The following is a 26,130-nucleotide window of genomic DNA, read 5'->3' as shown; positions in this document are numbered from 1 at the left end:
TCTCAGGCAACCACTATCCGGTAAGGACGACTGAAATATCAACGGTCGGAGGTATCTACCTGAAGGCTGCTGCAAGCATGCCCTGATGATCTTCAACTAGCAGACGCATCGTCGTCGATCTTTCCACCCCACCCCACCACCATTTGCAAAAAAACTAACAACCATTATCTCCAGACACACACCCCAACCGAACCTTAGAAACATCAATCGTCCGCCAACAATGTCGTCAGCCGCCGCCGCCCCCCCGCAACAACAAAAAGTGCGCGACGCCCTACACTTCCCAGCCGCCGACGCCGCAGCTCTCGAACCGTACCTTCCACCACTGTCCCTCTCATCCTCCACCGACCCTCATCGTCCTCGCCGCCATCGTCCCTTCGTCACCCTCACCTTCGCCACCTCCCTCGACAGCGCCCTCTCGCTCGCCCCGGGCACGCAGACGGCCCTGTCGGGCCCGGCGTCCAAGGCCATGACGCACCACCTGCGCTCGCGGCACGCCGCCATCCTGGTCGGCGCGGGCACCGCCGTCGCCGACGACCCGTCGCTCAACTGCCGCATCGCGGGCGTCGGCGGGTATGGTGGTTCTGTCGATGAGCCGTTGCGCGGGCAGCCGAGGCCGGTGGTGGTGGATCCGAGGGCGAGGTGGGATTGGGGCGGTGGTGAAGGGAGCAATAAGCCGTTGGCGAAGGTGTTGAGGTTGGCGGGGGAGGGGAGGGGGAGGGCGCCATGGGTGGTTGTGGCGGAGGGGGAGAAGGTGGGAGGGGAGAGGCGGAAGGTGTTGGAGGGGTGTGGGGGGAGGGTTTTGGAGGTGCGGACCGGGGAGGATGGGAGGATGGAGTGGGGGGATGTGTTGGGGCGGTTGGCTGGGGAGGGGATTGAGAGCGTGATGATTGAGGGTGGGGCGGGGGTGATAAATAAGTTGCTGGAGCCGCAGAATGTGGAGCTGGTGGACTCGGTCATCGTCACTATTGCGCCTACGTGGTTGGGGCAGGGTGGCGTGGTGGTGTCACCGCCGAGGAGGGTGGATGAGGAGGGCAGGCCAGTGACGGCGGCCAGGCTGAAGGAGGTCAAGTGGTGTCCTCTAGGTGAGGATGTGGTGCTGTGTGGAAGGCTGCAGTAATGAGGTATCATACTCTAAATTTATGCTCTACCGTTCTCTCTATCCGGCGATAACAGTCTCCGTCTCTACCCTCTCTGCTCTCTGCCTTGGGTTAAGAAGCAGCGAACAGCTTGCCAATGGCCTCCATGGTGGTGTTGCCTCCGCTGAGCACAATGCCAACATTCCAACCCTTCTCTCCAGCTTCCTGCTCAACCAGACGCCTGAATTCTTCGTTGTAGAGACACACAGCCAGGCCCAAGGCCGCAGTGGGCTCTATGAAGACCTTCATGCGCTCCATGAGAAGGCGCATGGCAGACTTGATCTGATCCTCAGTCACGGCAAATACGCCCTGCACCTTGCTCTTGTCGCTGATGACGGACCACGGGATCTCTCCCACGGGGGTCCTCACGCCATCGGCAATCGTGAGCGACTTGACGTTCGTAATGCGCTTGCCCTCTTTCAGGCCCCTACGCGCATCGTCGGCGCCCTCGAACGAGGGCTCAGCGCCAAAGACACGGGTGCCCGTGCCGCTCAAGGCGGTGGCAGTGCCGGACAGCAGGCCTCCACCGCCGCACGGCGTTATCACAGCATCCAGCGCGTCCGTGTCCGCCCGCACGCTCAGGGCGGGCTTGTCGGCGACCAGGTCCTTGACCTGCTGCTCGAACTCCAGGGCGGCGGTGCCCTGGCCCAGCATGATGTCCGGGTGGTCGTAGGGCGGGACGAGGATGGCGCCGGTGCGGGCGATGACGTCCTGGACGACGGCTTCGCGCTCCTGCGACGTGGAGCCGCTGAAGATGACCTCGGCGCCGTGGCCCTGCGTGGCGGCGATCTTGGAGGCGGTGCTGATGGTGGGCATGACGATGTAGGCCTTGACGCCGCGCGTTTTGGCGGCGAGGGCGAGGGCGGCGGCATGGTTGCCTGGGTAGGCGCGTGGTCAGCGAGCAGTCGTTTCCTCGTCCTCTCGCGGAGAAGAATGCATACCGGAGCTGTGCGTCACGACGCCTTTGGTGAGCTCGGCGTCGGTCAGGCGCGAGAGGGCGTGGAATGCGCCGCGGGCCTTGAAGGCGCCGACGCGCTGGTAGTTTTCGCACTTGAAGAAGAGATTGATCTTGGGGCGCGCGGGCGTCTGCCCCTCGTACTCGGTGCCTTTCAGGTCATGTTCGGTCTGCGGGGTTGAGACGAAGTTGGAGAGGGTTGTGCAGGTCAGCACGGGCGTGCGATGGACGTGGGGTTTGATGGCCTGGTGCGCGGCCACGACAGACTCCCGCGACAGCGGCATGCACTTGGAGACATCAGCCATGGCGAGAAAAGAGAGAAGAAACTGGCAAGGGTTTGGCGGGCGCAGGGGAATTGGGAAGTTGACTCACCGCGCAATTATGCCATTGGCGACATCCAGCCTTCGGGAGAGCCGCTTCTTCGCCGCGGCTTATGCGGAGACAAATCGGCCTATTTCCCCACGCGCCGCTGTCATATCTTGGACACAGCTACTCATTTAGGAATGGTGCTTCAAATATCATCGAGACTAGGAGCACCCATCAAAATTTTTGGTTGCGGAGATTAATCACCATGTTTGAATCCTCTAAACCCACGTATTTGGACGAGTTGAGCCACTAGCTAACATTCAATTAGGTTATATATAGAAGTTGCCAGTGGCAGAAGACAACTCGAAAGGAAATACATGAGTAAAGCACGCCAAAGAAAGCCGATGCTAAAACGAGTGACTATACGAGTTCGTACGAAGGCCTTCGCCCGTGATGACACCTCTATTTACCCCTCCAGGCCTGCTCCAGCAATTCCTTCGCCGTGATGGGCTTGATCTCCGGAAATTTCTGATTCAAAGCCTTCTCAATCGGAAGGTCGAATCTGCCGGTGGCCATATACAGCCCAAAGACCGAGAAGAATCGTTGCAGCATCTCCTTCGGGAAGAAGGGATAAACCCCAGGGTGGTGGGGAAGCTCGGTGACTTGGAAGGACTTGAGCTTGTCAAGATCATCATGGTGAACCTCAAACTTGGAGCCTATTCAGCAGTCAGTGAGAAGGCTCGAATCGGGGGGGGGGGATGGACAGCGTACCACGAACGTCCTCCGCGAGCTTCAAGAACTCATTCCAGCTCAGCTTGTCGCCGACTATCAGGTATTCCTCGTCCCATGTCGGAAGATCAAGTGCCGCGGCGACAAACTTCGCAACATCGAATGTGTACGTGAAAGTCACTGGTGCGTTCCCGTCACCAGGAATCGCTGCCACCTTATTCACCATATCCAACACGGGCATGTACATTTGCTGATAGCTCTTGATGTGCGGCAAGCCGTAGTAGTCCATGAAGTAACCGGTTTGGAAACGAGTCCATTGAAGTCCAGTCTTCCGGGCCTCGGCAATCGCAGCAAGACGGAACGCCAGATGAGGCAGCGGAGATACGTCTCTGGCACATTGTTAGCTTTTCGGTCTAAGGTATCTAATAGGTGAGATTTACTCAGCAGTGAAAGGAATACCCCACTCGCTGAGGACCATCTTCTTCGTCGTCGAAGACTTGTCGGCAGCCTTGATGAGGTTGATTTGAGACTGCGAAGCCACTTCGTCGCCCACCATCAATGCGGAAATGACCGCTTCAATGTTGTTGCTCTCCAAGACCTGCTTCAGGGAGTCCACATTATTGTAGTCGACTGCCACAACGGGGGCTGCGGCATTGTCGCTGGCCTGTCCAAGTATGCATCAGCGCTGTCAGACATCGAATATTGACAACGTTCGAACCTTTCGAGAGAGAACAATGACATCGTGCTTGGGATCATCCTTCAGAACCTCGACGATTGTCTTTCCGACATTGCCAAGGCCTCCAGCAACAGCGACTTTGACCATTTTGAGAGATTGTTTGAGTTGAATGAGGATGTGATTGAGGTTCAGTGAATGAAGCGTGCTGCACTTTGTGTAAGACTTAGGTGAGCACCAAGCCTCTACCTTATATGTCACTCACTCTTCGGGATCCACATATCTTGCTGCCTTAGAATTATTAATGCAACATGGTGGCTTGTAGGTTATTTGCGTCCTCCTACCCCAGAGCCCGTGACTCGGGTCAACCATCTCGCCGGGTAAGTATGTTATTCGGAACAGGCGCCATTCCGAGGGCCCGAATCTCCGAGTCAGTTGCAAATTCAGGTAAGCAAGGCAGCAGAGAAAAGCTTAGCCTCTCAGCGAAGGACACTCATCCGCCGTTTTTCGCGCGGGGTCGGATCGACCAAAAAGGAGATTTTGGAAAATTACCTAAGCTCTGAGCCTTAAGCCCTCATATAAAAGGCCGAGGTGCTATTTGTCCTCATTTCATGCTCTTTTGTTCCAGGTAGCTCATTAATGCGGTGTTGCCGCTTTCATTTAGTGGTGGGCGTACCCGAAAATAAATACCATAACCTGCCTGTCGATGGAGGTGTGCAATGGATATATGTGGGTTGCTTATTAGATACTAGTAGTTTACAAGGGAATTAGAGGCTTCCGATTCGTAAAACTTGTCTCTGAAATAAGGTATTAAAGTCAACTTGCAGTGACCATCATGATCATGTGACGCAAGACGCGAGGGAGTACTAGTCCAATAATTTGAAATAAAACATCTCGGCTCAAGGTTGCTCTCAGTTCTCCATATGGCCTGACAGATGATTTTGCTTCATAAAATGGGCTATGCGAAGCAGCCGCGAGTCTGCCTTGGAATGCTGCCTGGAATTGGCCGCTTTTCAAGACACGGCACCCCACAGCGGCTCGTTTCAAATCTAAATCATGTCCAATAAAGTGATTCAGGCCAGTGAGCTTGATAACTCATTAGATATTGCAGTCGGTATATTCAGTCTGAATATTATCTGAATATTCGTGGCCGTTGGTCGGTGTGAAGCTGCCTTCGACGGCACTTCATGAGGGCGTAATAACCAGACCCTTCGAGTCGACTTGAGGCTGTACGCCTGAGAATCTGCACATAATAAATTATGGCTTGGCCTGATGTGTAGGTGCTGTGATTCAGCCTTGGAAGGTGCGCTCTCCGCTTTGTCGCCAGTGGGCACGATCGATCCCTATCGCGCCCCTTTCTTGGCTCGTGAAATGCTTCCAAAAATAGTGTATCTGAACGTCGACCATGATGATAGCAATCTGAATTGATTTGCAATTGTGTCGTTAGATGGTATCGTGGACTGGAAGGATGGGGCTTTGATGTGCCGTTTACACAGCGTTTAACTGAACACACCGACTTCATATTGCTTTAGACCAACACACGCATGCGTGTTCTCCTGAAGATTGGATCAAGTGAGATCTCATATTAAAATCCTGGTGGCTGGATTTAAAGTTCCCTACTCGTAGTTGTAAGCATGGCCTAAGCTGCGGACTTACACCAATCAGAGACGCGGAGAAGAGAATGCGAGCGACCATTTACGAACCCGCCCACGAATCCGAACACGGCTACCGCCAAGCCAGCCCAAAGAGGCGCAGACCTCTGCGTACACAGTCGCAAAGGACATGAGATAGAGAAACCATGTCGAGGCGCAGCATGAACAGAACTCTTGGACATCGATATGTCTAGAATAAATATGTGCTGTAGAACTGCATCAATTTGAATCACCACACCACGAACTTCCCTCTTCACGCAAACACAGCTCACATACCAATTTCTCCCCGAGACAAAACTACGAAAATCAATCAACATGGCCACCGACCCGTACTACGAGCACTATAAGCCCAGTCTGGCAGCCGGAGCCATCTTCACAGCCCTCTTTTCCTTGACGACACTTCTACATATCTGGCAGCTCGTTCAGAGGAGGACATGGTACTTCATTCCATTTGTTATTGGCGGTTTCTGTAAATGTTCCCGGGCTCCCAAATGATTGAGTGTCTTCCGCTGACCAGACATAGTTGAAATCATCGGGTACCTCTCCCGCGCTATCGCCAGCACGCAGTACCCCGAATCCGAGAAGCTACCATACATCTTGCAAGCTCTGCTGCTACTTCTCGGACCGGCCTTGTTTGCAGCATCAATCTACATGGTTCTGGGCCGTATAATCAGATTGACTGGAGGGGAAGCGTACTCTCTTGTGCGAGTCAACTGGCTTACCAAGATCTTCGTTTTTGGAGACGTTATCTCGTTCCTGGTTCAGTGTGTTGGTATGTCGACTCGGACCTTTCTCAATCGCACGGCGCAGGAAGCTAACAGAAGTGCTCCGCAGGCGGTGCCATGCTCGCTGGCGCCGACTCCAAGGACGCGCGTGACCGCGGTGAGCTGTTCATCACCATCGGCCTGATCGTCCAAGTGATCTTCTTCGGCCTCTTTATCGTCACGACCATCCACTACAATTGGCGCCTGCGCAAAGCGCCGACCGACGCGTCCCGCGTGACGCCCGTGTCCTGGCAGATGTACCTCATCGTTCTCTACGTCTCCAATGGGCTCATCCTGGTCCGTTCTATCTTCCGCCTCATCGAATACGTGCAGGGCGAGGACGGAGAGCTGCTCAGCAATGAGGTTTACCTCTATGTTTTCGATGCGGCTTTGATGTTCCTGACCATGGCCATCTTCAACTGGTACCATCCGAGCACCCTGATCCCGCCAAAGAGGAAGGGTCAGGATGATGTTGAGGCCAGCAGCGGTAGCTTCCTTATGCAAGAGCGTGAGAGGAAGTAGGCAATGGTGTGGTCATCTAGTGAATGAGAGCTGTGTTAGTATGCACGCCGGTTAGGGGAGATGGAGGCACGTCGGAGGAGAGTGAGCCTCTCTATGGAGAAGCGGATGGGATAGATTGTTTTGAATTAAGTTGTTCTGTGCTCTTTTCTTAATGACTTGTACGAAATTTGGAGTTGGTACTTTTAAATAGAATGTACATCACAGCACTAATTGAAATATATAAATTGGGGGTACAACATTGATCGAAAATGACAGTGACTGGGCGGAAGAAAAATCGTGGGTTCGTGCAGATGTCGAATGACGCAGAAATTACCATTGTAAAGCAATATCGAAAATTCAACACATCGGTCATATCTGTTTATTCCATAATGTACACTGATGTTCAATTCCGGCAAGGATTTCAGAGACATACATGGCGGTGAGTATATCTTTATAATCAATGCCCGAATAATGCACTTATGAACCTACAGCTGCTCACCTGAGAAGTCCGTTTCCAACAAGTCCTTGTTCCCAGGAAGTATGAACTGCTTCGTCTTCGGCAGCTTCGCGATGAACTCATCATCCACGCCCAAGTGATCTTTAACAACCTGCGCTGGTGTCAAGCCCAGCCACTGCGCAACACTCACGTCTTGGTAAGCATCAGCCAGTAGAACCTCCAAGTACACCAGTGGTTCCGTCCCCGTGTTCTCAATGTAGTGACTGAAAGGTACGGGTACGTAGCCGACGTCGCCGGCAGAAAAGTCAAAGGTGGCACTCGCCTCGGGCGCATCATAGACGGTGACGCGGCCCTGGCCGGAGATGAAGTAGGTCCATTCGTCGCTTGTGGTGTGCCAGTGCAATTCCCGCATCGCTCCGGGCTCGACGGTGAAGAGGGCAGCGGCGAAGTTCTTGGCGATGGGGAAGCTCTTCGGATCGATGATTTTCACTGTACCGCCTGGGACACGGTAAGGCTCCTGCTTGCTGAGGTGGTAGCTGTAAGACTGCTCCATGGGAATGCTGCCAGCGGGGCCGGTGCTGTTCTGCTCGCTGATGTTGGCTGGCGCGGGCGTACCGGGGAAGATGTAGAGCTCGCCCTTGGGGAGGTTTTTGAAGGCGTCCACGTTGGTGCGGAAGTTCTTCGCGAGGACCTCCAAGGGGTTGCGCTCGAACAGCTCGCTGACGAGGAAAGTGTTGTCTTCGGAGAAAGTGCCGTCATCGAAAATCAAGAGGAACTCACACCCGTTCGCAAGCGCTTGGATCGAGTGTGGTTCCCCAGCGGGGAAGAACCATACGTCTCCTTCTTGCAGATCGTCGATGAAACTCTGCCCGTTCTGTTCCATGGAAGCAATCCGAACACTGCCATTCAGAACCAGGGCCCATTCATTCTGCTTGTGCCAGTGGAGTTCTCTGTAAGCATTAGGCTCGAGTCTCATGTCAACACCAGCCATGGCTTTTGCGACTGGCATTTGATTGACGTTCTGTTGACGCGCCCATCCCGAGCTCTTCAGACCGAGACGATTGTGTGATAGTCCCAGCGGCCACTTCGCATTGGGAACATCTCCGCTGTCGGTTCCAGGGGGAGCAAAGATATCCGAGTTGAGCCTATCATAGGCCTCCGTTCCTGCGAGAATCCTTTAGCTTGCGTCAAGCGAGTGTGCATTGGAAGAGAGTGGAGCTGCAGCAAAGAAAAGACAGAGACTCACGTGGACCAGGATCTGTTGAGGCTGTGGTACCCCCGCGGATGGGCTGAGGGTTCTTCACCTTGGAGAGATCAATATAGACACCAAGCTTTGGATCCAGCGACTGCCCTGGGCCAAGCTCAAAATCTTCTGGAGGTATGACGGTAGACTGCAATGAGAGTGGGCTTGACGGATTGAAACCTCGAAGGGCGGCAGGGCCGCGAAGGGATCCGCTTGCTCCTGGAGGACCCGGGGAATCGGCTCCGCTGCTTCCGGAAGTAGCTCCACTTCTACTGTACTGTCCCGGGTCTGAGCCTTGCGGTGGAGCAGGAAGACAAGCCGAGGGGCTCAGCAGGAGAGCTGCTGCTAGTAAGCTTGCGAAGAAATTGTGGGTTGTCATATTGATAACGACAATGCAGGAGGGGCAAGGCCTTAGCGCTCATTCTAGGCATCCTGTCTCGCCTAAACACGCTTCTTAAATATGTCTCCTTGATCAAAAGTTCGCCGATTTGAATGACGTCGACAGCTACGAACGTCAATAATAGCAACCGCGATGACGCATTTGTGCTGACAGGATGAGAGGCATTATTGTTGTGATACGGAGGGTTGCGGATGAGCAGTAACATGGTAGACAGACCGAGAACGTTTGGAGAGAAGACAGGAGGAGGCTGAATCGGGCTTAGGACGTGCAGAGAAGGGGATAACAGTTTACATCACCAGCCGCCTGTGCCTCGCCGTTCATCCATCTTAGCACAGAAGCTTGTGAACTCTTTACTATTGTTAGGCTGTGCCAGGAAGCGTTAGTTATCTTTTTAGGCTGATGGTCTGAAGTGGGAGCAAGCTCGGACTCCAATCAGTAAACTTCTAACTGATAATCGTGCTCCGTGATGTTTGATGTACACATGAATCATTCACGCTATCCGTCTGATCGGAAAAATCAATAGTGCAAGAGGTGGCAAGCGGGTATCGGAAGATATGCAGTTTGCGCTGTTTTGGGATTGCTCGGCTAGACGGCTCAAATAGACGTAAGCTAAAATATCCTAGGTATTCGAGATCGCTCAACTGCATCACGGGATGCGCTCGGCCGGCATCATTAGTGTCAACGCCACATACTGAAGGATCAGTTGAGTGCATGCTAGAGATCCGGCTTGCCGAGCTTAGAGCGACGTGCGTGTTGAATACGTATTCGGTCAGCAGTAGTGGTCAAGGGAGAAACTGTTGCGTAATACAAGCATGCAGGGATGAGTAGCGTATTCTCCGGTAGTTTTCGCCTTGAGCCAAAAAAATATCCAATGTCAGATAGCCGGTATTTTGCCAATCATCAAAGTAGTGGCATAAGCACTACAGTGGCCGACAAGCCCGGTGCCCAGCTCTCGATGGAAGATGCAAGCATGTATGCACCTCCGTTCGCTGTCGCGGATGATGACGGATAGAACGAGGTCTGATTCCAATTCGACAGACCCAGGCGGAGCGAATCGATCCGAGGCCGGCCTTGGACGATGCTGGAAAGGAGCCAGGACCGATTGACACTCTTTTGATGCAATACAGCGCGGTGCTTGGACCACGACTCAATCGAAGTATCCAAACGCAGGCTCAAAACAAGATGCCGAAGCTGCGCAACCGTGTGCTTATCTCCGGGTGGGTATCTTTGAGGTAAATGCAGAGTCCGGATATGTCGTCTCCAAGCTGGTCCCAAACATGGACTGGTTTGTCGCAGATGTAGTTCCCGGAGAGAACTAGTCCAGAAAGCCCATTTCTTCGTCCATGACACCTTGCAACCCGGGAGCTCGGCGATGGGGACCGCTATTGATGGGCGGCCACGACCTTTGACGCTTGCGAAGCTCTTCGGCTTGGGGAATGCAGAGCGCGAGGTTGCTTTGTTTCTATCAGCAGGTGATACGTACGAGGCTTGAAGATATCAGTCATACTCAAGTTTCCCATGAATGACATAGCCCTGCTGCTCGAGAACCTCGGCGAGCTCTTGCTGGTGATTGTCTAGCAGAGACGGGTTGGGGACTACTATGAGCGGCACGTTCAGGCGAAGGGCATCGAGGATACTGCCAGAGCCTGGCGAAATCAGCGAAAGCTCGATATTAAAGTGAATAGTATGGCGCACCGGCATGGCTGACAATGACGCCCTCTTTAGAACCATCGGTCGGGTGGCCTTTGGCAAGCTGCATCTGGGCAGCAAGCCCATTCTCGCGGAAGCTGAAGCCGGAAATGTCGACGCCGTGTTGGTCGAGAGATTCCTTGTCGGCGATGACCTCTTTCCACAATTTCCTGTTCTTGCCGTACTGGACAAGCAGGTCTGTATAGCCTTCTTGGCTGAGAGCGCGCAGGAAGTCAGGCTGCGTGCATGCTCTGACGAGCTCGTCGAAGGTGGCGGTAGCTCCGATGGTGACGAAGCAGACCTTCTTGCGTTCCTGCCCGTTTTGCGACATGGCCTGGTGAGGGTTGGCGGACGAGGTGCAGGAAAGGCGGGTTGCGAAGGGCAGCTTAAATGCCAAGACGCGGGAGTTTCGGTGGTCCGCAAAGATTCTGGAGAAGCACCACCACCCACCCACCGCCCAACACTCCCCATTGCACCCCTGCCATGGCCTCCGCCGCCAAGCGCCTGGCTTTCCACGCCCGTGCGGCTCGCTCCTCTCCTCTGCGCATATCGCAACGATGCCAGCGCGATGCGCCCGCGCCGTGGCAGCCCCAGCGATACTTCTCTATCACCCCAGCTCCGCGCGCCAAGAAGGATGAGGACGCCGACGGCGAGGGCGACAAGGAGGAGGCCGTTGATCACCAATTCGAGGAGCTGAAGCGCGTGCTGGGCGACGATATACCCACCAAGGGCCAGGCTCTGCACCAGATTCTACAAGGCGTCGATCCCGCCCTTCTGGCCGGCCATGTCGAGAAACGAGAGAATCGCCCGCGCGAAGGCTTCTGGAACGAGGGCGAACCCGACATGGGCGAGGACGAGGAGTGGCATGGAGACGACATCACCTCGACTGGTCATGCCGAGCTGGAGCAGCACCGCGAGATCCGCGAGTACATGCGCATCGCCGCTTGGGAGATGCCGCTGCTAGCGAGTGAGTCGTCCACTGCCAATTGCTTCTCTTGCTAACCCTGCGACGTAGAGTACGCAAAGCCCTTCCAGCCCCCGACCAGCGAAACCCCCCTCCGCTTCCGCTACACCACATACATGGGCGAGCACCATCCCGCAGAGCGCAAGGTCGTTGTCGAGTTCAGCGTCCCCGATCTCCCCAACCTTACCCAGGTCCAGCGTGACAAGCTCATCAAGCTGGCCGGTCCCCGCTACAACCCCGACACTCAGGTTGTCAAGATGAGCGCCGAGCACTTCGAGACTCAGGCCCAGAACAAGCGCTACTTGGGAGACGTCATTCGCGACCTGCTCAACGAGGCCAGAAATCCCAAAGACACCTTCGCTGATGTGCCCTTCGATTTCCGCCACCACAAGCCCAAGGTCTTCCACCACTTTCCCAAGGAGTGGGCCATGACGCCCGAGCGCAAGAAGTACCTGGACCAGAGGCGGCAGGAGAGGCTCCAGATCGACCAGCAGAGACAGGAAGATGGCACACTAATTGATGGAAATGCCGTGATTGCCGAGTCTTTATCAGTCCCCATCTTCGAGACGCCCGAGCCGCTACAGGTGCAATCGGGCAAGACTCCGTCCAAGAGAAAACAAACTTTCAACGTCAAGGCATGAGATGGGCGTGCATGGGTCGGGCGTAGGGTGATTAGATGTAAAATAGGGCTATTGGCGATGGCAAAGCATGTGTACTCTATACGACACAATTCGACATGTTTCCAGCATTGCCTTGCAAATCGAAGGGGAACGCGTGTAGAAGTCGCGTAGAGAGGACTGTTGATATCCGAGTGGACTTGGTCGCCATGCAAGGGCCATACGATAAGCAAGCGGTAAGACGTCAGAACGATTCGGGAAACTTCAAAAATCACGTGGGTTCGAGTCAGGGTCGTGTCGATGTCAACAACGCGGTCCAGGAGAACGCGTCAACGTTACCGGCCCGTTTTCTCAAGGGACAAACTCGCTCCTGCACCGCCCTCCGACCGCCCTGCCCACTTTCTTGCTCAATTTTCTGGACCAAAAGCATCTTGTCACGAACCAGAGCTGCAAAACAAAATGGCACAAGTAAGCCGGATTGCATGTATTGAGGCTGCATTTATTGAGATGCCGATAGGAAAGACCAGCCCTCAGTGATCTGACCAGTCAGACCAACATCGCGCCTGCTGCGCCTGCCAAGAATGACTCCAAGCCTGTCAATCAATCAAACACGGGCAAGAAACGCGGTCGCGTCGAGGAGCCACAGGACTTTGATGATTCTAACTTCCTCGAGGCCGTCGAGGACATGCCCATCGACAAGAACCCCGACCAAGTGCGCCGCATGATCCATCGTCTCATCGACAATGGCGGCATGAAGGTTGGCGAGTTTTGCGACAAGCTCGGCGTCTCTAACAAATCGTACAACAATTTCCTCAGGCAGAGCGGCCCGACAAAAGGGGCTGAACTCTGACTGCTACCAGTATGCATGGGCCTACTTCAAGTACCGCGAAATGAACGGCATCAAGCTCCCCACGGCCAACAGTGGTAGCAAGAAGCAGAAGACGGACGGCGCCGACGAGTCGGGCTCTAAGGATGCATCCAAGGACACGGCCACTGGGGCGGCTGACCTGGCCGACATTCACCTTCCAGGCGAGGAGGATGCAGTTAAGGTGTATGACACGTGTGACGAGGTCAGAAAAAAGATCACTGCCTACGTGAAGAAACCTGGCGTCACGCAGGCGCAATTCTGCCGCGATCTGTCGGCCATGTATACCAAGCCCACCAAGATCACCGCTCCGCAACTCGCCAACTTCCGCGGAAAGAAGGGCGCCAACGCTGGTAACACGACCGTAACCTTCTACGCCGCTTACTGCTTCTTCGAGAAGCTGAGGCTGAAGGAGGGCAAGCCGAAGTCGAAGTTTAGGCTGGAGATGGAGGACATCTGGGTCAAGCGCGGTGGCTTCGATCTCAAGTTCAGACATGACCGTGGCTATCTTTGCACCGCAAATGTGCGGCCTTCGGAGGACAAGTATGGCCAGATCCATTTTCTCTAAAGGGCACGCTTCGTTTCCATTTGTACTGCAAGCTGTACACCACTCCGTTCCCGAGGCCGTTACTGTACTTTGAAAAGTTTCATTGGAACTATCTGAGGGAGTTATCATGGGCTACGTCAAAATCATATTATCATTACTGGGCTTCTCAATTTCTCCCAACCACAGGTAACCACCCGATCAAATTTGGAAGGCCCTCTGCTCACCAAGTGCATCACTTTTCGACTGCATCTTTCAACAGCTCGCCTCCCCACTTCCTGATCCGCTCGTGCACCACAATTTGGTCCTTGCTGCCATTCTTAGCGATCTCGATCATGACGGCCGCCAGCTCCTCGACATGGCAACTCGGCAACACGACCGACGTCAAGAACAAATCCTTCAAGCTCGGATTCTTCTGATAGATGCCACAGGGCCTGACGGTGTACGCCTCAAAGCGGCCTTTGCTCTCCTCAGCCAACGCGAACAAGGCCTTCTCAGCCATCCCCTTCACCTTGCGCGTGCGCTCCATGACCCACAAGTTCTTCGCCTGGTCCCACTCGGTGGCATGGCCGCTACAAAATACGAACCTAAACGGCGGCAGCGGCGGATCAGCGCCTTCGTTCGCCGCGGCGAAGCGGTCCCTCAGCGCCTCGGCGCACTTGAGGGGGAAGTCGACGCTGACGCGGACGTATTCCTCGTCGGTGGGCCAGCGCGAGCGCTGCGTGTGGCGGCCGCCGACGCACCACAGGCAGGCGCGCACGCCGCGCAGGTGGCGGGCGAGCAGTCCGTCGTCATCCGGGTCCGGGTAGGAGAGGAAGTCCGGGTGCACGACCTCGACCAGCTTGGGCGACTCGAGGTGGCGCGAGTGGATGTAGGCCGAGTTGCTGAGCGGCGCGCGCGTGAGGGTGACGACGGTGCCGATGGCCGGGTCGGCCAGCAGCGCGCGCAGCGCGTACGATCCGACGAAGCCGGTCGCGCCGACCAGGAGGACTTTCATTTTTTTTTTTTGCTTTTTGTTTTTTTCTTTCTTTTTAAGGGGGGCGGCGTGTGTTTGTGCGCGCGTGTGGCTGCGTTTCCTTTTGTTGGTCTTTGGTCGATGACCCCTTTGACTTTCCCGCTGTTGGGGGGTGTGGTTTGGGGCGGCGGTCGTCGGACGGGTGTGCGCGCCATTGTTGAGACTCATAAGCTTAGCGTGCCGCGCGGCTGGGGCCCTGCAGTGCAAGGATTATGTGTTGTGTGTGTTGCCCAATGGCTATAGAGGCCATACCCATGTTGGGCTGGGGCCCTCGCTCGTTATCTTCGTATCCAGACCAAAGGGTACTGGAGGTTCCCATCCTCGTCCCAGTACCGCGGGATGGCGGCTGCTGCGGGCGTCTCGGGCAGGAAATCTCCCACGTACATGTCTTGGACGAGCTTCCACACGCGCTGGCGGTTCCGCAGGCCGGCCGGCATGCTCGCCAGCGGCGCCCCGTCGGCCATGGACCGCGCCTGGCAGAGCCGGCGGACGAGCAGCTCAAAGTCCCACTCCACCCCCCTTTCCCGGCCTTCCGCTACTTTCTTCTCGACTTCGTCGCGGTCCAGGTCCCAGAGGTACGGCACGACCTGGCCCTGCAGCAGCAGGTTCATCCACGCGCCTTGGGGGATCAGGTACGTGCAGTCCGGCGGGAAGTGTTGTTCGGTGAAGACGAAGGACAGGATGTGGTCCTGCATCTCCTGCGGGAGCCGCTCGAACCGCGCCCGGAACTCGGCCTGCCGCCCGTCCAGAGAAGGGGGCCGAGAAGGCGTCATCTGGGCGAGGACGCCGGCGGTGAGGTCGGGGACGTCCCATGCATCTGCCGTACACTGATTGTTCTCGCGTTAGTCCCTCGGCACTACCGGATCCGGAATGTAATCATCAAGGAGTACATACCCAGCGGTCTTCCCGACTCTCGTCCTCTGCTCGAGGCGGCAGGTGGTAGTCGTCGGGAGCGTCGGTCCCGGCGAGCGGCTCCGTCCGGCCACTGGCGACGGTGGCCAGACATCTCGTACGGAGGACTTTCCACAGCTGGCGCATGGTTCGGACGCGGCCGTGGCCGGAGGCCAGGATGCGCTTGGTCAGGCTGAGGCAGTAGTCGTGGACGGGGATGTAGTAGCGGTCGGCGCCCGGGACCGTGTCGTCGGAGGCGTAGGCCGTCGCCCTGCGGCCCTCATCGTCGTCGTCGTTGGTGGTGAAGAAGCAGCGGCCGGCATTGGCGACCCGCAGCTCGTCGATGGCGCGGCCGGTGGTGAATCGGGAGGGCCCCCATTTCGTGGCGAAGTGCTCTATCACCACCTCCAGCTCCCGTGCCGGGTCGCTGAGAAGCGTTGCGGGTTGCTGCGGGGGTGGGTTTGTCAACAAAGGGCGACACGTGAGATGATGGCATGGATGCGTACATGCTTGGCTGTGGGAGCTCCGCAGATGGCGCAGTGTATTAACATATTGTCAGTCCCGCTGAGAGCCATGTCGCTCGTAGAGGCGAATATGGATATGTGGAAGTGGTGGTTGAATGGAGTTGTAGAAAAAAAAATGCCGTCGCAGAGGCCTGCTCGACGGCATATGTTCAGCTGGCTCGGATGCTGGCGAGCGGGTCCAGTGTCCAGCGTTCAGCTGCATGTTTGAAGCCCTCAGCCCCAATCACCCTCTTGTCGCGTGGGGGCGACCCACCGTGAAAGCCACCCGCAGCCAGCCCTTGTCACAAGACTCGCGATCCGCTAACTTATTATGTACATTGCCGATTTGCACGGTCGTTTTGGTGTTGGCTCAGCCCTAGATCGCGTCGCTGACCGGCAGCGCGATCTCCGCGACTTCGAACCTTAACTCACTAAACCACGTCATTCCGATCTTATCCCCGGTATCGTGGATCTAAAGACGGCCCGCGCTCCAACAGTAAAGCTCTTTTAAATGACTCGGCGGACGTGCTGACCGGCAGCAGTTGAGCCACCCTTATCATCAGCCTCACCGTCTGTCACAACTAAAGTGTCACCGCTTGGCCCGTTCATGGATGGTGATCCTTCACCACCCACAAACTTTCGATGCCGGCATAGAATCCTTAAAAGGGCACTGCAAGAGCCAGGATGGGAATATGGTGCCAAAAGGGGATCTGTGTTTGTGCCGACTCCCCCTGAACTCGTGGTTTCAAGGCAACAATATCATACCATTATACTTTTCTTCAAACTGCATTTTTCTTCGCCTGTGACAAACAGAAACGTTATGCAGTACACTCTTGCATCCGGTAGCCGGCGGTGAGCACGGTAGGCCTGCAGACGACGTGATAGGTCAAGTCCCCCGGCTTCTGCTGTTCTAGGAAGTTGACAGGCGTCTGATAGAACAGCACAGCCACGCTAGCCACCTGGTGCCGAAGCGGACTGTATGACGTAGGAACATGTCGAACGCTGCAGGGCCACCCACATTTATGTTTAAACAGTCTTAAGCTCTGCTCGGCCTGCACGACTTGTTTCACGACTTGGCCGAACAAGAGCCTATGCACATGCCCAAGATGTTGAACCACAAACTTGCATTGGGCCTCTGGTGACCCCTGCGCCTCGACATGCCCCTGGTCTCCGCGGAACTACAGTTAACTTCAAGTCCGACATTTCGACCCACGCACACAAAATTCTGCAAACCACTGACGCAGATACCTCGGCAGCCTCTATCAGCTGGCTCGGAGAAAGCTCCTGAAACCAGCGCACAGACTCCTGAGGCCATTAGGTAGCAGTCAAGTTCTTCGGTCCTTTCCAGCCAATAGATAGGCGTAGGAGGTTGGTTGTCACACCGTGAAGTTTCTACTATTTTGGACTCTCATTTGTCATCGTCGCACGTACTTCCCACTTGGGAGCAGCTTCACCTCGGATTCGGCAGTTGGCACGCAATGACGCAAACGATTGACTCGTTAGCCGAAGGGCATGATAGATCACAGCGGCAACAAGTGGAGGAGAGCGAAATCCGTTGGACACGAAAGAGACTGTACAGAATTGCTTTTTGATGGCACCATGAGTCACAGGACCTTGCCCCACAGAGGCGCCTAAGACTGGGCCGATTCGCTGGAGCATTGAACGCTGTTATGATCGTGTGCGCCAAAAGAGGATAATGCCAATTTGGGAAACTCGTACAATTAGAAGGATCTGTTCTTACATGGCATGACATGTAGTCGACGACGGCGGGAGCAAGGTGACGGCTCTTCTCCGTGCAGTCGACACTAAACAAACACTTGCATCTCCGGAGATCCGCCCGCATAGGAGAAATGTCCGCGGGACGGTCCGTTCCGGCCCTTTTCTGTCCTCTGCCTATAGATTCTGTCCATCGTGATTGGACTCGGGCTGTTCACTGCTAGATCGATCTCAGATAGCGACTCATGTTGCGGCACAGCGCCAGATATGTGAGCCATGTGATTGGGCCATCTCGCTCTAGGACAGAGCGCGTCCCCTCAGGCACCCACCGAGATCTCAGAGCTGCAACTGAGGGCTGGATGCTGCCAGATCAGGGACGAGCTCGGCTCCGAGGCGGGGGTTAGTGGGGCTAGCGCTGCAGCTCGGCGACGCTGTTGCCGGCAGCCGCAGCGGCTCGCACCGGGGTAGCCTGCATCCTTGGTGAGGATGGCGCAGTATCACATCGCGACATGCGTCGTGACGTGTCTCCGGCCCTTCCACTCCCTCCTCACGATGCCCACGGGGTTGGCGCAGCCGCCTCTGGTCACCAGGTCACTCGTGATGCTCGGACCAGCTCGGCCAAAGGCACCCGCCGTAACAAGGAAGGATCCTGGGCCCCCCGTTTCACACGGCAGTGGGTTGCGACTGCCACGTTTCCTGCAGCCCTGGGACGCCGCCGGAGCACACTCACCTTTTCACACTTGCATCGCTAGGATTTAGACGGCCGAAAGTGGATACCTGATCGAACCGCGGCCACGCTACCCAGACACGATGCCGAACGAGTCAGAAGACGAGTGGCCGACTTTCGGCAAGTCCAACCTCGCCTTGGTCAACGACTGCGACAAGTATACACCCTCACGCCCCGAACATTATCCGCTCAGGGTCCAAAGGAATCGAGGGCAGCGTCACTGACCCCGACGCAGCTTCCCGCGCCCCGACCTCGACAATGACCGCTACGAGGAAGCCATCTCCAGCCTCTACACGCTGCACGTCGCCGACCACCACGCCACGCTCGGCTTCGTGCGCCCGCACGTAGCCGAGACGCTGTCGGGCCTGCCCGCCTGGGACGTGTCGCCCGAGTCGCAGACGCTGATCTTGGTGGCCGGCATCGACGAGGCGGAGCGCACCCAGATCGTCGCTGCCACGACGGCCGCCATGCGCCAGACGCGCCACTTTGAGCTGCTCAACAAGGGCTGGCGCAACGAGCTGTATCCCGTCTACGGCAACGCCGGCGAGCTGCTGTTCCGCATCGAGCGCGCCGCCAGCCCCCTGTTCGGCGTGCTGGTCTGCAGCGTCAATCTGACCGTCTACATGCGCGATCCCGTGCACGGCTTCCGCTTCTGGATCCCGCGGAGGGCGCGGTCGAAGCAAACGTACCCGGGCCTGCTGGACAACACCGTTGCCGGCGGCCTGCCGGCCAATGAGAAGCCCATGGACGCCCTGGCCCGAGAGGCCGCCGAGGAGGCCTCGCTGCCCGCCGACTTTGTGCGCAAGAACGCAAAGGCCGTCGGCAACGTCTCGTACTTTCTGATCCGCGACGCGAGGGCCGGCGGCGAGACGGGCCTGCTGCAGCCCGAGTCGCAGTACGTCTACGACCTGGAGCTGCGCGAGAGCGATGCCATCGAGCCGCGCCCGAACGACTCCGAGGTCGAGGGCTTCGCCCTGCTCACCACGGCCGAGGTGCAGGCCGCCCTCGCCCGCGGCGAGTTCAAGCCCAACACCGCCCTCGTCATGCTCGACTTCTTCATCAGGCACGGTATCTTGACGCCCGAGAATGAGCCCGATTACACCGAGATCGTGTCCAGGCTGCATCGCCGCCTCAGGTTTCCCGGGCCAAGGAGGCCTGGATACTAAGCATTCACAATCCGCGTTTGATACATGTTTTTGATATTAGCCGCATTTGCATATAGAGTTTTGCGTAAGCAGTGCATTCACAAGCCAGTCATGAAAGACCTGTCCTTTTTTGCGACCAAATATTGCATCAAAATGGCCATCGTGTGTTGCAGCACCAGGAAATCTTTCAAGCATCCTTTGTCCCTGACGAGATTCGAACCATTATACGGATAGCGCTTGATGAACGTCGTCCCGAATCAGCATACCGAAATTGGCAGTGGGTCTGTAAAATCAACATGGGCACACCAAATGTTGCAGACCTTTGTTCAACGATCTGTGTTGACTGACCTGTGTAGAGTCGAGAAAGTAACCTCCACTCCTTGCAGACTCAGAAGATGCTCAGAACCAGATGATCCAGTCGTATTTTGCATACGTTTCTGGCCATCTTGGAAAATGAAATTCTCCGAAGTACGAGATGTGCCTCCTAGCTCAGTCAACGCTTCGTGACGAAAAGGCTCCTCCTCCTTAGCCTCAGGCCCGCCACCCCTGAAGTCATGAGCGTATTCGAGTTCGCTCTGTACTCACAGAGCTTGCAGTGGACGAGAGAGGACTCTGACATCATTCAATTTAACCCTAGCTCATGGCCTGTTTCACATCTCGGAGATCTTCAGCACGATACGCGGTAAGGAATATCCACCGTGCGATGAACACGCTGTGTATTTTAAGATACCACTCACAGGACCCGGTGACATCTCCGAACCAAGCCCTACCGTAAAATAATCGCAGATGGAGACATGAGCGATTTGACTGCGTTCCACCGAATATCGAGAAGTTCTGCTAATCACTGGGTGAGTGGGGCTCAAATGTTTCTATTTACAGGCTTTGATTCGTTTAGCACCTCCAGAATCAGGCAACAACAACGTTCATTGAAGTGTCAATGAAGTCCCTCGTGTGTGCGGCGAAAGCCTTGACAGTCACGTCTGTGGGGGACTTCAACATCGTCGAACCCGCTCGCAGCGCCGGAAAACCATCGTAATGGAACCAAGGTTTCTACTCCGCAAATGGTGTGCAAACCACACTCGCAATGACTTCATAGTGCCAATCAAGATGTGGTGGGCCGTCACTTTGTCAATTTACGTATTTACCCCGGATTAAAGGCGGCTCGTATCAAGCCTTGTATTTTGCACGTCATATCGTGAAAGTCGTGGAACGCCTGACGCATCTTAAGACCCGCGCACATGCGTCGATCGAGCGAGATCGATGGGACTTCAGCCACACTTTGAGCCCTCGAGAACATCATTCAATTTCAACACAGCTGCATTTCGACGAGAAAAAGTCGAGCTCTCTTACATGCGATGCACGAACTGGATATAGTATATTTCTTAAGGAAGTTACTGTCAATCTATTAGGTATTAGAAAAGAAAATCAATGATGTGATTGTTGAAGGCATTCCACGATCGTATGGTACTAGCCGCCTCAATTCGGGAAGGCGGGGTCCGAAGCCTGTCATTAATTGGGGTTATTACATGTATGGTGAAGTTGTTCTCTAGCCGAAGCCATCAAGATGGTCCGTTCAGTGCATTGTTCGCCTTGTTGAAGTCGCTCAATGAGAGGTTTAACCAAATGGAAAGAATGATCAACATACGATGTGACAACGGGCGGAACCAATTCTAGTTTGCCGTCTGGATGGCCAAGAATACATGGTGCGGCGTAGAGGTAGTACCAGAAAGTCCGGCGGTTGATGGCTGTGCAACGTAAGTGGCGTGAAGCGGCTCTGCAATACGAGGAAGGGCCGGCAAAATAGTCGTGGCTCACTCGATGGCCAGTGCCAGGCGCACGTTTCGCCACGACTTCCATACGGGCTTCCGTTCGGCAAAAGTGCTTGCCACCGCCTTCTAGCTCGTCCTGGCCAAGTCGGGTCGGGCTTCCCTCGTATTCTGGCTGCTCCTCCGTGTTATCCGCGAACTAGAATCCCGCAGTACTCCGCATAGGAGAATTGAGTGAACAAATGCCAAGCTGCTAGAAGCGCGGAGTTGCATCGCAGGGTCCACTGCACTCCAAAATAGCTACATGTGACGTCGAGCTCGGTGCTGTGAAAGGGGTCACCATACTGTCACCCGCAGGTATATATACGTCCTGATGTTTGGAGAAACAGAGCATCATCATCAGCCAGCTTCACAACAACTCTCAACCACACAAACCAAAACCTCCCTCCACAACCCACCAAACCAATCACCATGCGCTTCACTCTCGCCGCCGCTACCGCCCTCTTCGGTGCCATTGCCACCGCTGCTCCCGCTGCCCAGAGCACCGGCGCCCCCGACCCCAACACCTACGAGAACATCGACATTGCCGACTTCACCGTCCGCAAGAACGACGGCATCCAGTCCGTCTCGTTCAAGCTGAGCGGCAAGGACGCCAAGGACCTCGACTGCTCCGCCAGCAACCCCGGCCTGCCCTCCGAGGTCATCACCTGCGGCGAGACCAAGTACCGCTTCGCCCTGTACTCCGGCCAGGAGAGCGAGTTCGCCCTCCGCATCTACCACGAGCTGGGTCTTGCGTAAGTTTTCCTCCATTTGGACATGGCGAATAGGAACGTGTTGCTAACATTCCTGGGTAATAGTGTCGGCTTCTACGGCGAGGGTGAGGTTCCCACCTACTGCCACGCTGGTGGCAACGGCCCCAACGACTTCGTCTGCTCCCAGGTCTCCGCGACTACCATCGTCATTGATGGCATGTAAATATTTAATTGAATGTGGGGAGGAATGTATTACGACACTGTAAATAATTGTATTACCAAAATTTCAAGAGTCACACCAATTCTTTTTGCATCTTTGAATCTTGAACGTTTCCATAAGAACATGACAGAAGAGAAAATAAATGCGGAAAATCCATGCGGACCACTTACTCAAATGAATGACCGGATGTAAATTGAGTGTGATGACTTGGCCACTTTTGTCCCCGCTGCGAAGAGGGGACTTCATGTATCTGGAGGTAGAACAGGTGAGTAAAAGTGGAGAAGTGCTTTTGAATCTGCAACACATTCCGCGGTCGAGGACTGAAGGGTGATGTATTTGAAGTACCCCGTTGGGGGCTTTCGACGCCAGCAGTCTGCCTTTCCAAGGCACTTACTCGTTATGATCGTCCAAAAGTGATGCTGATTAAGCGTGCTACTGCATGAAAGAACAGTACGGATACACATGGCCGCGCGAATATCAGCAGCCTTTCAGAACGATTGAGCCCCTGCTAAAGCTAAAGCTTCAAGAAAGTGAGCGGGTCCACTCAGCCGAGAAGTGTGCTGATATAGCCTTTCTCTATGCCGGACATGATTGAGTAGACTGGCGGCCATTATCTCATGGGTTTGGTCCGAAATATTGACCGCAGGCACGAGACTGACAAATACTGAAGTCGATTGGACGGGTTCCAGTGAGCTGGGAGTCAGCAAGGTTGGTTAAGTCTTTGTGATGTGTCTTTTATGTTGGCAGTCTGGAGGCTGCGGGGTATTTGTTGGCTATTGTCGGGTACTGTCGGCGTTCGAGCAGAGCAAGGCTATGCGATGTGCACCAATGGAAGGAGATGTTTTCTGGGCGTGGAAGCGGAGGAAAGGCAAGTGCGGCGAAACGTTTGGCCGGCGACCGCTCGAGCGATTGGCGCACGGGCCAGGTTGATGCTCAGGGAGCGCCATCTGGCGAAGCAACGTGTGGCTTTCTGAGCGTGCACGACAGCTTGCACTTCGTTCCCACCACGCCCAATTCGCCCACCATGGAGATGCTGCTCAGAGCCCTGAGCTGCCTGCTCCTGCTCGTCAGCCTGCCCTTCGTTTCCGCCCTCAAGTTCGACATCGAGGCCCACCCGGGCCACGAGTCGGCCAGCAAAGAGCGATGCGTCCGCAACTTCGTCATGAAGGACCAGCTCGTTGTCGTCACCACCATTACCGACGGCTACAAGGGTGATGGCCAGAGGCTGAACATGCATGTACGTCCGGCCCACCCGGTTGAACAAGCTCGAGCTCACCCGCATGTGCAGATCAAGGACGCCGTCGGCAACGACTACGGCCGCCCGAAGGATGTCGTCGGCGAGAACAGATACGCCTTCACCTCGGTCGCCGATTCCGCCTTTGATGTGTGCTTCGAGAACGTCCTCGAGCAGAGTGCGTCACACACCACACCAATTGCTTGCACATGCTAACCGCGCGCGCAACAACAGGGGGAGGCGGCGGCAAGGTCCGCCACATCGAGCTCGACATTGACATTGGTGCCGATGCGAAGGATTGGAACGCTATCCAGAACACCGAGAAGCTCAAGCCCGTCGAGGCCGAGCTCCGCCGCCTCGAGGAGGTCGTCGGCGAGATTGTCAGCGAGATGGAGTACCTGCGTTCGCGCGAGATGAGGCTGCGCGACACCAACGAGAGCACCAACGAGCGTGTCAAGTGGTTCGCTTTTGGCACCATGGGCATGCTGGTCGGCCTTGGTGCATGGCAGGTTGTCTACCTGCGCGCATACTTCAGGTGCGCCCTCTCATTTCTCGCACTGCCGCAACTACTGACAGCAGCCGCACAGGTCGAAGCATCTTATCTAGAGAAATGACACGCGACGCGCTTTACGCCAGTCAACGACGCATTGGAGGTGTAGCTGTAGTTTATACAAAGGTTTCGGGTCACGCGGTTGTGCTCCATCTTCTCGTTGTCTCGACTTCTGGATGCGGAGGTGGGCGTTACAGGAAACCAGGCACACGAGCTGTCTCATAAAATATCAGGCGATTTATCTTGGCGCGCGGTGGCTCTTTTGTCGTAGCAGAGGTCTGGCCGTGTCGAGACCCCAATGGGAGCGGCCATGGGATGCGCGAGGGTTCAGTGTCTCAACTTCCCTAGACTTTGGGCGCCACGGAGGATTCCTTTGTTGTTGGTCGTATAACCCACAGTGAATGCACTCCGAAGGTGGCCAGGACGGCTCCTTCCTCCATTTCTACAGCGGGAAGCTACATCGCCCTGCAATGGCTGTGCTCATGGCGCCTTCCATCTCTATGCGCTTGCCTTCCGTCTTCCACCAGCATGGCTCTTCCAAGCGCCGCTCTTCTTCAGTTTCTCACGTCTCTTCACCTCCAACCCACACTCCTCCCCCCCAGCAGCCTTCTTCGCGCAAAGCATTTGTTAGAACCCGAGCACTATCTCTACACAGCTTGAAGTCCGCACTGGTGGATGCCAATCGATCGGCACCCGCAGAAACAGCAACCGTCCCAATGTCATCCTCCAATGTCCCCAAGTCTGCCAATCTGGCTCCTCCCCAGCCCAAATCTTCTCGGCCGGGACATACTCGCAGCGAATCAGCCACGAGCGTTAAGTCTGCTGTCGAACACTTCACTGAGAGCGTTCGTCCTTCTGTCTCAGCCCGCGAATCCCAAGCCGAGCTCCCTACCCCAGCCCATCGCCTGGCTGTTCCAGCTCGCCCGCCAAACACCCCAAGACAGCATTCAGGCGACAACCTCCGATCTGGTCTGGCCGGTCCAGTAACAGATAAGGCTCTATCTGAGTGAGTGCCCCTTGATTCCACTCTGAGAATGCTCCGATTACACTTCACATTTTGCACAGAGTATCAAACACTGACACACATCAACAGTACGCTCATCCCCGGCACCGCCGTGACCGAGCTCCTCGCAGGACAAACGGGCAAATCCTTCAAAGTCCACACCGACCTGCTCAAATCACGCTCGCCCTACTTCGCCGACCGCTTCTCGGTGCCGATCTCACCAAACTCACCACCGCTCTCCTTCCCGGACCTGGACGAGTTCGCCTTCGCGCTCTTTGTCAGATGGCTGTACGGCGCAGACCTGCGCGGGCCTACCGACTTCCACAGCATGCAGCACTACCTGTGCCTGTACGTCCTGGCGACACGCTTCGGCATCGAACGGCTGAAGAACGACGTCATGGACCAGGCGCGTGCCTATTACCGGCGCTCGAGCATGACGGCGCCCGCCTACCGCCTCGAATACGTCTACGGCGGCACCGCGGGGCCCAACCACATGCGCCGCTTCCTCGTCAGCACCGCCGCCTACCGCTACCTGTGCGAGCGCGAGCCCACATTGTCGGAAAGCATGCGCGGCGTCATTGCCAAGGGCGGCGAACTTGCTGTCGACTTCGCTGAGGCGCTGGCCCGCCTGCATCAGAATGAGTTGGCCGACGTGCGGAAGGGTCCTGATTGCGCCTTCCACGAGCACTTTGAGACGCCCGCCTGCAAGACACGTATCCCAGAGCCTTATGAGTGAAGAGTGATGGTTTGATCGATTCTTGGGAGATGAGAGAAGTAAATTGACTTTGCGACGAAGAGTGATGGGCGCTTGACGATTGGTGTTTTCCTGTATCCTAAGATTGCCCTGTACCTTGGATGTATGTACTCTGCCACTCGAGCCTGAAATTCACTATCAAAGCCTTCTCAACCATGTCGATATCATTTTCAGCAATCAGACCTTCTAAAGTCTTTGATTCTCTGATGGTTCTTCAAGTCGTGAACTCACTTAGCAAGTATATCTTCTTGTTTGGTTGTATATTTGTGTGGATGTTGTATAAGCTTTTTGAACTATCAGTTAACATCATGGCCGCTTCAGCGCCTCTTCTGCCTGCGCCCTCGTGTCTGGCTCCTCAT

At 55.6% G+C, this 26,130-nt stretch overlaps 14 protein-coding genes across 14 annotated transcripts; 8 read left to right on the top strand and 6 right to left on the bottom strand.

The window, feature by feature from the left end:
• Positions 1-220: 220 nt before the first annotated feature.
• On the top strand, positions 221-1,117 carry LTHEOB_8969 (Riboflavin biosynthesis protein; the record flags this gene model as incomplete). Its single annotated transcript, XM_035518504.1, has 1 exon — positions 221-1,117. One exon carries the CDS (start codon positions 221-223, stop codon positions 1,115-1,117), a length of 897 nt encoding a protein of 298 aa, XP_035369868.1.
• A 91-nt stretch (positions 1,118-1,208) lies between these two features.
• Positions 1,209-2,396, bottom strand: LTHEOB_8968 (Pyridoxal-phosphate dependent enzyme protein; the record flags this gene model as incomplete). Its single annotated transcript, XM_035518503.1, has 2 exons — positions 1,209-2,014; positions 2,078-2,396. 2 exons carry the CDS (start codon positions 2,394-2,396, stop codon positions 1,209-1,211), a joined length of 1,125 nt encoding a protein of 374 aa, XP_035369867.1.
• Positions 2,397-2,859: 463 nt separating this feature from the next.
• LTHEOB_8967 (Pyridoxal-phosphate dependent enzyme) lies at positions 2,860-3,949 on the bottom strand (the record flags this gene model as incomplete). Its single annotated transcript, XM_035518502.1, has 4 exons — positions 2,860-3,113; positions 3,169-3,515; positions 3,567-3,790; positions 3,845-3,949. The coding sequence occupies 4 exons, from the start codon at positions 3,947-3,949 to the stop codon at positions 2,860-2,862; spliced, it is 930 nt and encodes a 309-aa protein (XP_035369866.1).
• Positions 3,950-5,766: 1,817 nt separating this feature from the next.
• Positions 5,767-6,737, top strand: LTHEOB_8966 (Rta-like protein; the record flags this gene model as incomplete). Its single annotated transcript, XM_035518501.1, has 3 exons — positions 5,767-5,920; positions 5,975-6,223; positions 6,286-6,737. The coding sequence occupies 3 exons, from the start codon at positions 5,767-5,769 to the stop codon at positions 6,735-6,737; spliced, it is 855 nt and encodes a 284-aa protein (XP_035369865.1).
• A 464-nt stretch (positions 6,738-7,201) lies between these two features.
• LTHEOB_8965 (Cupin 1) lies at positions 7,202-8,795 on the bottom strand (the record flags this gene model as incomplete). Its single annotated transcript, XM_035518500.1, has 2 exons — positions 7,202-8,337; positions 8,420-8,795. The coding sequence occupies 2 exons, from the start codon at positions 8,793-8,795 to the stop codon at positions 7,202-7,204; spliced, it is 1,512 nt and encodes a 503-aa protein (XP_035369864.1).
• Positions 8,796-10,131: 1,336 nt separating this feature from the next.
• LTHEOB_8964 (Glycosyl transferase family 28) lies at positions 10,132-10,836 on the bottom strand (the record flags this gene model as incomplete). The annotated part of the gene is made up of 3 exons (XM_035518499.1): positions 10,132-10,270; positions 10,324-10,462; positions 10,512-10,836. The coding sequence occupies 3 exons, from the start codon at positions 10,834-10,836 to the stop codon at positions 10,132-10,134; spliced, it is 603 nt and encodes a 200-aa protein (XP_035369863.1).
• A 152-nt stretch (positions 10,837-10,988) lies between these two features.
• Positions 10,989-12,110, top strand: LTHEOB_8963 (Mitochondrial ribosomal small subunit component protein; the record flags this gene model as incomplete). The annotated part of the gene is made up of 2 exons (XM_035518498.1): positions 10,989-11,472; positions 11,521-12,110. 2 exons carry the CDS (start codon positions 10,989-10,991, stop codon positions 12,108-12,110), a joined length of 1,074 nt encoding a protein of 357 aa, XP_035369862.1.
• A 435-nt stretch (positions 12,111-12,545) lies between these two features.
• Positions 12,546-13,519, top strand: LTHEOB_8962 (37s ribosomal protein; the record flags this gene model as incomplete). Its single annotated transcript, XM_035518497.1, has 3 exons — positions 12,546-12,554; positions 12,637-12,843; positions 12,947-13,519. 3 exons carry the CDS (start codon positions 12,546-12,548, stop codon positions 13,517-13,519), a joined length of 789 nt encoding a protein of 262 aa, XP_035369861.1.
• Positions 13,520-13,730: 211 nt separating this feature from the next.
• On the bottom strand, positions 13,731-14,492 carry LTHEOB_8961 (Nucleoside-diphosphate-sugar; the record flags this gene model as incomplete). Its single annotated transcript, XM_035518496.1, has 1 exon — positions 13,731-14,492. The coding sequence occupies one exon, from the start codon at positions 14,490-14,492 to the stop codon at positions 13,731-13,733; it is 762 nt and encodes a 253-aa protein (XP_035369860.1).
• Positions 14,493-14,788: 296 nt separating this feature from the next.
• On the bottom strand, positions 14,789-15,976 carry LTHEOB_8960 (Factor for adipocyte protein; the record flags this gene model as incomplete). Its single annotated transcript, XM_035518495.1, has 3 exons — positions 14,789-15,337; positions 15,405-15,848; positions 15,908-15,976. 3 exons carry the CDS (start codon positions 15,974-15,976, stop codon positions 14,789-14,791), a joined length of 1,062 nt encoding a protein of 353 aa, XP_035369859.1.
• A 2,454-nt stretch (positions 15,977-18,430) lies between these two features.
• LTHEOB_8959 (Thiamine pyrophosphokinase-related protein) lies at positions 18,431-19,513 on the top strand (the record flags this gene model as incomplete). Its single annotated transcript, XM_035518493.1, has 2 exons — positions 18,431-18,504; positions 18,583-19,513. The coding sequence occupies 2 exons, from the start codon at positions 18,431-18,433 to the stop codon at positions 19,511-19,513; spliced, it is 1,005 nt and encodes a 334-aa protein (XP_035369858.1).
• Positions 19,514-21,729: 2,216 nt separating this feature from the next.
• LTHEOB_8958 (Protein elicitor) lies at positions 21,730-22,233 on the top strand (the record flags this gene model as incomplete). The annotated part of the gene is made up of 2 exons (XM_035518492.1): positions 21,730-22,052; positions 22,116-22,233. 2 exons carry the CDS (start codon positions 21,730-21,732, stop codon positions 22,231-22,233), a joined length of 441 nt encoding a protein of 146 aa, XP_035369857.1.
• Positions 22,234-23,254: 1,021 nt separating this feature from the next.
• Positions 23,255-24,070, top strand: LTHEOB_8957 (Endosomal cargo receptor; the record flags this gene model as incomplete). Its single annotated transcript, XM_035518491.1, has 4 exons — positions 23,255-23,467; positions 23,519-23,642; positions 23,699-23,999; positions 24,052-24,070. The coding sequence occupies 4 exons, from the start codon at positions 23,255-23,257 to the stop codon at positions 24,068-24,070; spliced, it is 657 nt and encodes a 218-aa protein (XP_035369856.1).
• A 660-nt stretch (positions 24,071-24,730) lies between these two features.
• On the top strand, positions 24,731-25,753 carry LTHEOB_8956 (BTB/POZ domain containing protein; the record flags this gene model as incomplete). The annotated part of the gene is made up of 2 exons (XM_035518490.1): positions 24,731-25,020; positions 25,108-25,753. The coding sequence occupies 2 exons, from the start codon at positions 24,731-24,733 to the stop codon at positions 25,751-25,753; spliced, it is 936 nt and encodes a 311-aa protein (XP_035369855.1).
• Between the last annotated feature and the right edge of the window lie 377 nt (positions 25,754-26,130).

Source organism: Lasiodiplodia theobromae (genome assembly GCF_012971845.1).
Source record: "Lasiodiplodia theobromae strain AM2As chromosome Unknown scaffold_29, whole genome shotgun sequence".
Classification (NCBI taxonomy): Eukaryota; Fungi; Ascomycota; class Dothideomycetes; order Botryosphaeriales; family Botryosphaeriaceae; genus Lasiodiplodia; species Lasiodiplodia theobromae.
Note: the sequence above shows the minus strand (reverse complement) of the source record. Positions and strands in the feature narration are given on the sequence as shown.